The sequence below is a fragment of the Microplitis demolitor genome, chromosome 5 (genome assembly GCF_026212275.2).
Source record: "Microplitis demolitor isolate Queensland-Clemson2020A chromosome 5, iyMicDemo2.1a, whole genome shotgun sequence".
In the NCBI taxonomy this organism is placed as follows: Eukaryota; Metazoa; Arthropoda; class Insecta; order Hymenoptera; family Braconidae; genus Microplitis; species Microplitis demolitor.
In genome coordinates this window covers 7519779-7534390 of record NC_068549.1, presented here as the reverse complement: position 1 = coordinate 7534390, position 14612 = coordinate 7519779, and the positions used below count along the sequence as shown (strand labels likewise).

Here is a 14612-nt window from a genome sequence, read left to right as displayed (position 1 = left end):
GAACTACTTCATCACGCATACGTGCTATACTAGTTCAACTTTGGTAGTAAATAACAGCACCGTGTGGGGTAGTATCATGATACGAAGTAATCGCGTTTCAGTAAGCGCCGCGACAGCAGTAGGAAAAGAACTATTATTGTCCAAATTTACTATTCCGGTGCTTTAAACATAAATTAATATGAAAAAAACAAAATAAAATTCAAAATTAAATAAACTTTATAGATATTTAAAAATTTTACAATTATATGTATTAATTGAAATGGTACTTAAATGGGGGGTAGTGATAATTATTTTCGTGTAACAGTTTCACTTAAAAAAGAACCAAATACTGGGCCAATTTATTGTAAAATGGAAAAATCAAATAAATATCGTCAAAAAAAAACTGTTAAATTATTTTGTGATGCCGTCTACCGTTTCGATGTCAGCTTTAAACCACCTCAACAATTGCAGTAGGTAGAAATAAACATATGTTATGTTGTTGTTGTTGTTGTTGTTATTATACATATAGAACGTATAATTATAAATACAACCCAGTATAAAAAATATTAAACTGAACATTTAAATATCGACAACTAGGGCAGTAAATAAATTGCTGTAGTAAACTAAAATTAAAATTATTAAAATTTTCTGAAGATATAATCAAAATTTATGGTCTAACATGACTAAGAATGATTATAACCTTCATCGAATATTATAATTTCTTATATTAAAATTATAGTGTTTCAAAATTTTTTTTGAACTTAATGAAATGCACTAGTATTTATTTACTGCCTTCAACGTTCATTTATTTTTCAGCCATTAATTTTTTTATAAATTAAGTAATAGAACTTTTAATAAAATAAGCTATTAATTTTTTTTATGTATCAAGCATGAGTTGATTTTAATATTGATAGTTTGCTGTATAAACAATCTACCATTACTTGAAACGACTAATCAATGTTTTTGTTTGCATAATTATTTGCTATTTTGTCAAGCGTTTATTTTATCGCAGCTTAATATCCGTTCAGAAAGTTTTGATTTATTTTTATTGTTCACGTCTGATGAATTATTTAAATCATAATTGTTGTTGTGCATGTTTCATTAGATAAATAAACAATTACAAAAGAATATTATTACTATTGTGTCACGAATCGTGCATAAATTTTTTATACTTTAATAAGTTGTAATGATTATCTATTTTTCCAAGGTATAGTAAGTATGTTATAAGAACGTGAGAATATTGAATATATTGTTATATGCCAACTGAATTAGCGACCTAGAATTAGCTTGCGATCGACATCTAAAAATGCAACAAGCTTTAGTATTTACATCAAATTTTTAAACCGAATCAAACTTTTATAAATGTGCTGTTTTCATATATGTCACTTACGACTTTATGAATCCACTTTGCTATGGTTTTGTTTTTTTTCTATGATTTTTTTTTTATTTTAAAATTTATTTATTCTTAAGGCCAAGTGATGACTATAAATTTCCGTCAATATAAGTTAAGAGAACTTTTAAAACTGTTTATAAAAATTACCAAACTACGTGACTTTGTATATACAGAGAAAAAAAATTTAACTTCAATTAAAAATTTTTGTTTTTTCGAAATTGAATTCATGTTTTCTTGAACCAAGAAAATATTCACTTGCATTAAAGGGATACGCTACAAAACCTCTTTTTTACACTCAGAAAAATAAATGAAACTACACGGAAAGAAATGTCCTTTAAAAATTACCGTTAAATTCACTGTAATCGTGGGACGAATGGCACGACCTAATCATTTGTCGGTAAGTCAGATAATTTTTAACTTTTTTTCAACAAATTTTACCGTAGTCTACTGTAAATTTTATTCGGTTTTCAATAAATTTTATGAAGTTTACCACAAAATAAATGAATTTTTTCCTAATTTTTATTCAAAAAATGGTAATAAATAAAAGCACTGCATTATGTCCCACGATTACAGTGCATTTAACGGTAATTTTTAACCCTTCAGTACCCACGTTATGAGAATTTAACTCACGGTCGGTTTCAATGTTAATTAATTTTTTTTAATTCAAATGGAAAGACCACTTGAAATTTTTTTTACCTTTCGAAAATTTTATATTCTTTCTAACTGTTTATTAAAAAATTACTTATTTTCATTATAAATGAAAAAAAAATTTTTTTTTTGAAAGACTATGAGATTTTTTTCCATGGCGAAAGTATTAATGGATGAAAAATTTCATTCTTCGTTTCTATTCGGTCCGTCGTTCGGATAATTCCGCTGTATGGCAGCGGCCATGTTTGCTTAAATTTACAGACACACACATATCGGTGCTAAGGATTGTGGTCAGTTGTATTATTTATTTTAAAATATCTATTCACTTGGAAAGAAATATTAATTCTTATTTTAATTATTCAAAGATAATAATTGAAATACGTAACGTTTTTTATGAAAAAAACACTTTTGGAACTGCTATGCGCATGCGCAGAAGCTGTGAGATTTTCTCTCATGGCGAGAGTAAAGAAGGTGAGCCAAATAAAGTGGGTACTGAAGGGTTAAAAAAATTTCTTTCCGTGTATATCTGTGTTGCACTCGTATAGTAAATAAAAAATTTAAAACAATTTTTCACAAAACACAATTTTTAAACAAAAAAATATTTTATATCTTTCTTTTTCCAACACAATACAAGTAATTTTTTCTTTTTCAAAATATTTATTTCAAGTCATATTCTAATGCGATTAGATGGTTTTAGATTTTGTATAGAAATTGCAACCTATTAATTGTAATTTTTATATCAATTCAATTTAAATTTTATAAAATGAATCATCAACTTTCTATCATAACCTGCGATCAAATAAAAATTGAATTGGAGAGAGTTGATTTCGACAGACGCCAGGGGTAATTTTTACTCGTAATTGTGAGTAAAAATTCATGTGATTGATTTTTACTTACCGGAAGAGTAAAATTTCGTAAGCCAAAAGTAAAAAGACGTAATGACCCAAGATTACTCGATTTAAAGTAATTTTTAGAATAAACGGCATGGCAAAATTCATACCAAAATTCTTTCCGTATATACCCTGCTTAAAAAATCCGATAGATTTTTATAGCTGTATGTATAAGGCCCTATACTTAACTATAGCACTTCTCATAGAACTCATTCATTCTTATAAAATTTCTATAGGAATGTATGAGGATCTATTGGATTCTATGAGATTTTCTAAACAGGGTAAAATCAATGTATAGGTATCTCCGTTCTCCACGGCTTGGATAGTCAGATAGGGATGAATCCAATATTTTGGACAGAAATTGACAAAAATGATCAAGATGGAGATCACGTAAACTTTGAATCAAACCAGCGAGTCAATAGGGGAGACCGGGGCAAGACAGCCCCCCTGGGGCAAGAAGGCCCACCTCAAAAATTAACCAAAAATTTTTTTTTCTTGTTTTCTTTTGATTATCACAAATTCAGATTATTTACTCATTTTTAGCCCTATACGTGAAACTAGGGGCAAAGTGAACCACTCAAAAATTCTAAAAAAAAATGTATTTCATATAATTATAACCTAGTCATGATTAATTCAATAGAAATATCATTTTTTAGTTAATTCTATGGATTTAGAGTAAAATAGAGCATTTGAAAAAGTTAAAAATACCAATAATCAATTTTTTATCCAATAGAAACATAATTATTAATCAATTAAGTTATTTTTTATTAAATAACTTTTAATTTATTCATATAATTTGTTATAGAATCCAACAGAACAATTATAATTATTATATGTAACATTATGAATAATATATTTATAAAATTAACAGCATTAACTATTAAAATGTAACAAAAATACTTTCATAGATATTAAATTTAATTTAAGTGTATTATAAATAAATCCTCACAATATTCACAAATGTACATATCGGAAAAATATTCGTCAACTCCTGCACAGGATACATGAGTCCATTCTTTACATTTTTGACATTGAATCCATGATTCTTTTGATTCAGAATACAGTCCATGACAGAAGAGACGGTAACAATCGTTTGGAAAAAAATTAAAACTCTCAATTTTTTTCTACAGAAGTGAACAAATTACTCGTATTATATCAAAAAAGGTTATTTCGAGTAATATAAAAGTAAATACAGTTGTTAAAGAGGAAAATATAAACATTTATAACGCGGGAAGTTTTTTTACAATTAAAAAAAAAAAAATTTTTTTTTCATTTTTTTTCGGAAAAGGCCGTCTTGCCCAAAAAAAAAATTTTTCAGGAGCATCGCAATTTTCTATTTTCCGTTTAAGTAACATGGGAAAATTTATTTTTTAAGCTTTGGAATTTTGTAGTTCACGGTGGAACCAATACTTTTAAATGTTAAAGACATATTCTTATAGGAAATTTGACGTTCTATAAAAAAGGTGTCTTATAATTTTTCGATATTTTTATTTCTTCAAAAGTTATTCGAAGTTAAAGTTAGATCAACGATAAATTTTTACATTTTTTAAATTTTTCGACGCAACCATCAATTTTTTTCGGGAAATTTTATAGGACCTTTTTTGTAGAGCATTTTATTTACTATAACTTATCTTGAAGAAAATTTTCGATATTTTTCACAAGTCGTAAGTTATTTGCAATTAATTGGAAATCTTCTTAAAAAATCTAAATATTGTAGCTTTAAAGTAATTATATTGAAATTTTCAGTATATATATATGTGCGTATACACTCAGACATTCTTTTAAAAATAGTCAGAATAGCTTCCTAAGGCCTTAAAATGTCGAGTTATTTTTAAAACTAGGTTTTCGAAAATCGGATCGAAATCAGTAACTTCTTTTTTTTTGAAAATTTCCAATTTTCTTAGTGGGAAATTTAAAAAACGATAACTATTACCATGTTGCGATGGAAATTGATTATTACATTGCATGTGATAACAATCATTATCATGTCTGTATATTAATCGTTTTCTTTTATCGTATAGTAACATTTATTATTCCCGATGGTAATAGTAACCATTTTAGATCATGATATTTCCTTCATCGAAACATTTGTGAATTTTGCCATCTGTGATAATTATGAATGAGAGCTAAATACTACTATGTCTATGGTATAAATACACAGTATCTCGCACCATGACAAGTAATACATATCGTATTTGATTACTACCGTGTCTCCTGATATCATCTTGAATAAAAAAAGATTTCTATCTCCAATAGGAAAACTTAATATAAAAGAATGAGAATCTTTCAAAAATAAAAATAAAAATATTTATTTTGTTAAGATGGCAGATACTTCCATAATCCATGTTACCACTTTTTGTCTGCGTGTATCTTTTGAGTCAATATACTTTTAAATGACTTTGTTGAAGGTTTAAGATATGAAAATAATAGCTTAATATAACTCAATATGAATATAACAGTTTTTCTTTTTAACTCAAAATATATTTTTATGAAAATAAAATGACTTAAGAACATATCCAATTGATGGCTATACTTTTTAATTGAAAGGAAAAAATCAAAATAACAGCATTTTATGATTTGAATAAATAATGAATCTTTAACAAAAAAATTTGATAGGAATTGTAAAAAATCCGATCAAAATATATCAACTATGCAGAATTGTATACAATGCAATATACTATATTATGAATATACTCGTTTTGTATGAAATTCAATCTCCATATCTTTCGATAATAATAGAAAATAAAAATTAAATACATATTAAAATGACTTTTGTATTGCATATTTATAATGTTTTTATAATCCTCTTTATTAAATTACAAAAGAGGTAAGATTAAAAATTTTTTTTATCCATTTTTAGGTATCGTTATTTACTAAAAAAAACTATGTAATTTATAGAAAATGTATATTTTTCAATTGACTTTAGATTGTCATTCTGTAAATACAAATGAAAAAATGGTATTATAGCTACATACGTTGAATAATTGATTAATAAAAACTAGTAACACTGCATTGTACATTCAGCACCTGGTAGTACACCAAAGTATCGATCATACACAGCACGAGATTTTCTGACCTAAAAAGAAATGCGATTACCCAAAGAAAATTTAAATAACTGAAATCATGCTATAATTATATGCATGCGATAAAGTTTAAAAAAAAAAGACTACAAATGTTCATGTTAAATTCATATTAAATGCTGGAAGTTTTTATTTAGAGCATTCATTCATTTCAACGGTTATTATATTAGTATTTATTTTTTTTTATTCTTGTTAAATATTATACTAAGTTGAAAATATTATCTGCTAATATTATGATGGAAATACAACTGTTTTACTAATAAATATTTTAATTTTGAAATAATTACTACATTATTTTGTATATTAATTTATAACAGACATTCCTTTAATTAATATCATTTCAAAAACAACTACAGTACAATCTTGTTATAAAAAACTTCCTCAACATTTTCTTGCGTTCACCGCAAAAAGGTACCCCAATCTCGCCCTGTTTACTCAAACGAACTTGAGTTTGGATGTGCACTCTTTTTTATAAGCAATGCACGGAGAGAAATTTATGGTAACAATTACAATGTATTATGAAAATGATTTCCATATCACCTGGTAACTGGTTTTTTTAGAATATCGACTATAGGAACGGCACCGATAGAAATTACAATAACTATTTTCATCTATATTGTTTTCATTCTTATACGATATGGTAATAGTTCTTATGAAATTATGATAATAGCTTCCATGTCAGTATTATGGTAATTGTTCCCATACCCATACAAAGTCGCCGTTAATGGAAAAAATCCCGTAGGTTGACCGATGTCTGACTGCAGTCGCTCGGCCAAGCATTGGCAATTAGTAATGGCCCAAACCTGGTTAATTACCAACAGCCGTTTAATTTTTCATCAAGATAGCGTAGTCAATTCAAAGTGAATTTTCATTAAAATTTTTGAATGTATATGTTATGGTATTGCTGGTTTCATATCGGAATATGACTTCCCGTACCAGAAATGACAGTCATACGACGCTGCCGATGGCTGGCCAATGAATGGTTACTTATGACAGGCCGATTATCCGCAACGTTGGACCACTATTTGGTGAATCAGTGGTCCATAATTGATTCTTGTTAAATAAAAAAATCTACTCATCAATTATTAATTATTCAAATAACTTATCAGTACAATTTTTTTCAATTAATAATTAGTTATTTCTTAATTAAACTAAGTCATAATTAATAAATGTTCTTATTTTCCAATTTTCGACAAATTATTTACAAATAACAATTAAAATATTTTTTAGTTCGTTATTATTTGCAATCAACAACCGCAATTTTATAACTTTAATTATAAAAATAAATTTAATTAAAAAATAAGACATGTATTTTAATAATAAATGCCATTTTTAATAACGGTGGTAGATCAAGATAATTCAACTGATGGGTTCTTAATAAATAATCAATCAACTTTAATAAGTTTCATTTTAAAAAATTATGTAGGGAAGGGCGGGGCAAAGTGAGCCCCTAGGGGCAAAGTGCCCCCCCCCCAAAATTTGGAAGGCTTCAAAAATTTGGGAGCAAAGTGGGCACCATGAAATTTTCTATGAATAAGACTCATAATAAGTAACCTTTACTTCTTGACGACTATTTATTTATTACTTATTAGCTTAGTTATGTCTCACAAAATTACTTATTAGGGGAGGGTGGGGCAGACCCCACCGTTATTACTTTTTGTGGCTTTCAACCGTCAGATTACTTTAATTTTTTCCTGTTTCGAACAAATTTATGGAAATTGAGTATGGTAATCATTATCATAATTCAGTTCCCACAGGATATAGTATCCATCACCGTAATTATAGAAATTGTTCCCATAGTTATAGAAACTTTTCCCAGCAATTATAGGCGTATAGCCTATAATAACTAGTAATTATTATCATAACGTAACCATTACACATATGTCATATTTTGAATTTAAGATTCATCTGAAATTTCTGAAAGACGTTTATCATTACTAAATATACATGTCAGTCTAAGCATACAATTTTTTTTTCTCTTAGAGTTTTAAGAATAGCACATTCTATGAGAAAGGATGAAACAAGACGATTTCGGACGCGCATGAGGTTGGCTGATCGGTTCACAGTCATAATTTCCTTCTATTATATATAATCTTCGACATAAAAATGCGAGACAAAAATATCCCAACCAAAAAATTGAAGCTGACCGAAACTCAGTTTTAAAATTTGGTGACAGTAAAGCACTACCTCCGCTTCGCGTTCGAGATGTGCAAATTCCGTGACAAATATTGATGTTTTATTATGATTTTTTGTTTAGAATATTTTTGTAGGAGACAATTTGGTAGGGTTTTATTGCATCGAATATCACGATCGGCTGCCGGCTGATGGTATCACATTATGTCTGAAGTCGTGTTTTATTCTGTTCCAATCCCAACCAATTGCGCACATAGAGAAAAACGAGGTTAAAAAGTATCAATTTTTGCTGTGCAAATTTTATCAACAAATCCAATTCTAACAGGGGTACAATGAAATCAGATGCTGATACAGCGAACATGCGCGCAGGAACTAATCGATCTTTTCTTTTCTAGAAAAGAAATTTATCAATTTATGATTTTTAATCCGCAAAATCGCGTTGTCCTGAAAAAAACGTAGGTTAAACCTCTTGTGTTAAACCAAAATAATTTGTGTGTTGAAAAGGATTCAGATAAAATTTAAGTTGTTTTTCAATTTAGATCATTCAAGTTAAATTTTAACACTAAATTTATGTTAAAGTTGAAACACAAAATTCTTTCAGTATGAGAAGTAAATTCAAATTGATTTGAAATTTTCAAATTTGTTTTTATTAATCACAAAATTAGATACCACTAACTAACCAACCCAAATTTACGAAAAACACTTTTTTAAAAAATTAAAATGAAATAAGTATTGTTTTTTTTTTCTATCAAATTATTTGAAACAATTGTAATTAATATATGCAAAAGTAAAATCAATCAACATCCTTATAGTTTTTTTAAATTGATTTTTTTCATATTCATAGCGCGTACTCACTTGTGCGACCCTTTAAGTAACTTTAAATTTAAATAAAGTAATCTATTAAGCGATATTTTATACCATTATACATGTCAATATATAGTAATACAAATTGACAAGTTTTTAATGGATATTTCAAATCTCTTCTTTTTTATCAAGTAGGCACTTGTTGCTATCAATTCTATCCATTTACGAGTGAATCGCAATAAGCATAGAGATATATATTATAAAAAAGACCATTTGGCATCCGAAATGGAAGTAGATTTCTCATTTATTTTGAAGTTTTAAGATAAAATTGAATTAAAAATTAATGTTTTCAACGTTTTTTAGGATTTTCGAGGTCAAAAACCGCCAATGATAAGACAATGGAATTTTAATCATAACACAGAAATCAATCATGTAATTTCAAGCCTTTATTCTATTGTCACAAAGTTTGTTATTTATATTTATAAATACAAACTTTAGAACCAATGGTATTTTTGGAACCTACCCGACAAATTATGATAGACTATGCACGGAAAAAAAATATAAGTAAGAATTACTGAGATTCTTGTCAACAGCGCGTCTAGACCGAATCTCAGTAAATATTACTGAGTAGACCGTAAGAAATTGATAACAGCTGCATTTTTGTGACAAGTGTTTTGTAGTTTTTAAGGTTTAAGTAGTAATTTTAAATAGCCAAGCAGTATATTTTAACGATTAACTGTTAATTATAGCAGTTTAAACATTAAAATCATAATTTTACTGATTGCAACGACATTAGTTATTGAGCATAACATAAATAATTAGAAGTTGAACTACAATTATTGTCAAATACTTTTTTCCGTGTAGTGATTTAAAAATTCCACCATAAAGACAAATACAATGAATAGTTTTTCATGAAATCTACTAAAATCACAAAAAAATTGTGTTTTTTGCGATATAGATAATATCCCAGTTTTGCATAGAGAAACTGAACTTTCAACAAATTTAGTTAATTAAATACCAATATTAAATCTGAATATTAGAGTTAAAACATGAGAGAATACTATTCTCAATTCAGCCCCTAATAATTGCAGGAATCTATTCATATTCATTAAGCGGAAACTACAGTTGGCATGAATAAGCTTAAAACTACGAATTTGTTGTTATTCGTCGCAATTTTCAGTACTTTCGAAATGCAACCTAGTTAATTTTGGATTGTTGAATAAAACAAATTAACTTTCTCAAAAAGTAACAATTTAATTTAATATAGGATTATTAACTTTAAAATGGCCATTCAGCAACCGAAATGAAAGTAGATTTCTCATCATTTATTTATTAATATTCAAGCTTTCCGATAAAAGTTAATTAAAAAACAAATTTAAAAAATTATTTTTTGTTAATTTCCATGTCATCAAAATATATAACGTGTCATCTTAATAGCAAGTTGAGTGACAGAGATGGAAGCTAATGAAAAAAGCTTTAAAATATCTTGAATGGTAATGCACTATGATTTTTGATTTCAAGTTATTTATAAATAAAACAGCAGAAGATGATTTTTTTTCTAAACTTAGAAAATTTCAAACACCTATAACCTCTAGAGTAATCGACCGATTCAGCTAATTTCTGAACTTGATCTAGCTTATCGAACCAAAAAATATGTGTGTTAAGTTTTATTCCGGTCCCTTCAGAATTGTAGGCGCTAACATGGTCACATGGCTCAATATTTTATTAAGACACCATATAATTGCTTCTGAACGTCACAATAAATAAACAATACATTCTGGAATAAAATCATAGTATGATTTGAATTTTTTCTTATTAGCTACAAGATGCAATCAACAAAATTGACCTGCAACGTATCATTTAAGAAATATTAAGAGTTGAAACCGAAAAAAGAAATGGTTTTTAACTAATTGTCTTTTTGAAATCTACTTGACGAACTATGTTAGTTTATGACAAAATTCTTTGAAAATTCCACCATGAAAACAAATGCAATAGCTCGATTTCTATAATAAATCTACTAAAAAATGATTCTTACGAGGAATCGTAGGAGTATTATTGAAAAATTCGACCTATACTGGAAATTTATAAATTATTCGTTAAAAAAAGGAACCTATGATGAAAATTTATTTTTAAATATTACTACCTAACTTGTCTGAAGTACCACGAGGACTTTATCAGGTTCAAATACAGTTTGTCTCAACAATGCACTCAAAAAATAAAACTTATCAATTCTTCCGATGTTTCAGTTATTGCCTAAAAATTAAACATAATAACAACGTTTTAATTAGCAAATTATCTAACTTAATATTTTTTAGTAGGTGATTTTGTGCAATTTTCAGATAGTAATAGTCAGAAAAAATATTATTTGAGTAACTTGTCTATTCGCTATGAGTGTGACTGCAGCGCCAGACAAAATATGAACTACGGGAGGCTGTCAGAGTATGTTTTTATACGTATGTCAATAGCAAGAAACATAAAAATAAATAAATATTATAAATAATAGTAAAAAAAAAAGTTGTAAAAATATGTGACAGTTTTATAGTAATTGCAGTTTTGTTTTTTAGCTAAACGAATCAACAATAAGTAAGTATAATGATAAAAAATAAAAAAGAATGCAATAAGCATTTAGGTTAAGTTATTTGAAATTCAAATCAAAGTCAAAATATGATATTGAGGAAAAAAATCAAAATGAAAAATAAATAATTAAATGATAACAAAATACTTTCACGTGTGCATGCTTACAATTTCAGTAATCATAGCCTCCCGTAACTCCGAAAGTAAACACTGCAAACGCTTCAGTCAATTTGATTTCCCCTACCATGGCTTCACTCAGAGCGAATAGACAAAAATATTATGTATATCTAGATATAAAATTGATTTTTATATCAAAAAAAAATTTTTAAATTACTTTTTTTTGCACTTGATTCAAAAATTTTTTTTTGGTTCAAGACAGAAAATTTTCTTGCTCCAAAAAAATTTATTTTTGAAGTGAAATTGTGAAGTTCTTGGTTTAAGGAAAAAATCGATTGGCTAAAGAAAATAAGTCATTTCACTCCAAAAAATCAAAGTTTTAAACGAAAAAAAGTTTACTTCGACCAAGGAGCTTTTTCTTGCCACAAGAAAAAAAATTTCTTACTTCAAAAAATAAACGTCTTGAATGAAAAAATAGCCCCTTAAGGGGTTACAAGGAGCTACAATTGGAGCAAAGACTTAGTAATCGGATGAATCCAGGTTCAAACCCAGCAGCCGCCATAATTTGTAATCAATAAAAAAAACTATTAATTCGTCTAGGTATAATATTCTTAATACAATAGATCACATTTAGAACGTGATCGAAACTTTTTTTTTATTTGAGAATAATTACTGTCTGCAAAATCTGAAAAGCCAGTTCTGATCAGGGCCTCATGAGGTGATCCTAATAAGGTCCTCATGGGTACCCTGATTAAGAAAAATAATTTAATCCATGCTAGATGTATACCTATGTATTAGTCGATTCAAATTGTTTCAAATCATTTCAAAGGTTATTGATTTAAAAATAACTGCTAACGAAAATTTAAAAAATATCAATTTAAAAAAAAAAGATTTGATATTTCCGTGGTATTGCATTAGCTAAAAGGAATGCATTACTTGTAAGCCTATATATTATTAGAAGTGACATTTATTAAATCAGTAATTTAAATTTAATGTTTACAGATTACTAAGTATCGATGGAAAATTAATCGAAGTAACAGAACAATTGAGGGATGGAACTGCATGTGCTTACAGCGCTTATTATAGCACAAACAATGCACAACCGAGTCCCAAAAGTCATCGTCAAGAATTACCCATTACAATTAGAGTACTTGGATCAGAAGATCTCAAAACATGTCTACAAATAAAATATTATAAATCCGATGATCATAAACACTGTGAATGGGGCTCAAAATTACATTGCATTGAATTAGATTGTTCAAGTTTTGAAGGTAATCTTGCAACAGTAAACAAAGAAACTTATCGAAAAATAGGTGCTGAACCTTAGCATTAACATTCAACGATACTGAATACACAAAACTAATAACATATATAAAAATAAAAAACAATTACATAAATTTAATAATGTGATTCCTATGCTTCAATTACAATATTTGATTCTACCTCAATTTACGATTTACATTAATTAAAAAAAAATATAAAATTTTAAATAATATTATATCCTAATTTATTGAAATAAAATTTAATCTTTCTGTGTATATTCTTATAAACACTAAAATTAAAAAACAAACAAAAAATATATACACAATTTTTCATTATTAAAAAAATAAATAATTTAATCGAAATAAATATATAGTGATATACTTGAAAGTTAAAAAAAAAGTTATAATGTTTTTAAATTATTGTATATCATAAGTATTAAATTTAACTGAATTTATATTTGTTGCATGCTTTGCCTGTAAGCCGTCCAGTACAAAAAAAGTCGATATTTCATTTGTTCACAATAATAAGTCATCGAAATAATAGATTATTTTTGTAATGCTCTACTGAATTACTATTAAATGTATGAAATCGATAAGTGGAGCAATTGTTTGTTTTATTTAATAGATTATAAGTATATAAATGATGAACAATATAAATTGATAAGTTGATATTGATGTTTGTTATAAAATAATCAATGCCACTAAATCGATTGTAAATGTAACTAAAAATATATCAAAATATCATTATACTTTTTTTCATAAATTCTGTAAGAAAAGTGAAAGAATTTTAAATATTTTTATTTTTATAATTTTATGTTTTCTAAATTCAGTATTAATTTGTATGAAAAAATATACAATAATATTTTATTATAAAAATAATATATTATCAAATAATTGATCAAATAAATTAAACATATGAAAGAATTAAATAAGTAAGTTTAAATTATAAGCTTCTAATTTAAAAATATTAATATATTTCAATTTATACTTTTATTATAAATAAATAAATATTTTAAATAGTAAATTCGGCTCCTTGCCTGATGTACACAACTTTGTAAAAGCTAAAATGTATTTTAGAACCAAGGAAAGCTAAGATGGAATTATATTTATGTAATATAAGTGTGTTATGTGTTTTTAACAGCCTAAAGAAACAAGCTCAAGTTGCTATAAGTACGTACGAGAAATAGAACAGAAATAGCTTTCATTACTATTTTATATGAATTGCTACAAACAATTTTCGCTGTGAATAAAACATTCTTATCAAGTATTTATTTTCTAAGGTCTACAATTTTTTTTTTAATAAATAAGAAACGGTTTACTTAAATGAAAGAAAAAAAAAAAACATACTGAACATTGCATTATTTGCAACAGACGTGAAAATATTTTTTTTTGTTTATTTAAACTAAAAAATGTAAAATAATTTTAAACGGTATTGAGAATATACACGTATATAACCCAACCACGTTATAAGACTCAATTTGTTAAAAATTTTCGAGAAAGCTTCCCCTACCAATCACTTACATTTTGCATTCAGCGGAAAGGTAATGAGAAAAAATGAACAATTTTTGAAGAATACACATTAATAATAATTTTAGTCAATATTTTTTCACCTTTTCCGAACCAAAAATTTAAATTTCTGCCCTGTTTAGAGATAAGAAAGTTGTTCTTTTCTTTTGTTAGAAAACATATGATAGAAATAAATGCATGCGGCATTCTTCCCTCAAACAGAATC

General features: G+C 26.8%; 1 protein-coding gene across 1 annotated transcript; it reads left to right on the top strand.

Annotated features, from left to right (window-relative positions):
• Positions 1–90: 90 nt before the first annotated feature.
• On the top strand, positions 91–13678 carry LOC103569657 (CB1 cannabinoid receptor-interacting protein 1). The gene is made up of 2 exons (XM_008547051.2): positions 91–449; positions 12621–13678. The coding sequence occupies exons 1-2, from the start codon at positions 271–273 to the stop codon at positions 12943–12945; spliced, it is 504 nt and encodes a 167-aa protein (XP_008545273.1). The 5' UTR covers positions 91–270; the 3' UTR covers positions 12946–13678.
• The last annotated feature ends 934 nt before the right edge of the window (positions 13679–14612 follow it).

Bases quoted from the DNA above. Each gene is read 5' to 3' on its own strand.
- LOC103569657 (XM_008547051.2), top strand. From the start codon at position 271: ATGGGGGGTAGTGATAATTATTTTCGTGTAACAGTTTCACTTAAAAAA. The intron at 450-12,620 runs GTAGGTAGAAAT...TAATGTTTACAG, and splicing joins AAACCACCTCAACAATTGCA to ATTACTAAGTATCGATGGAA.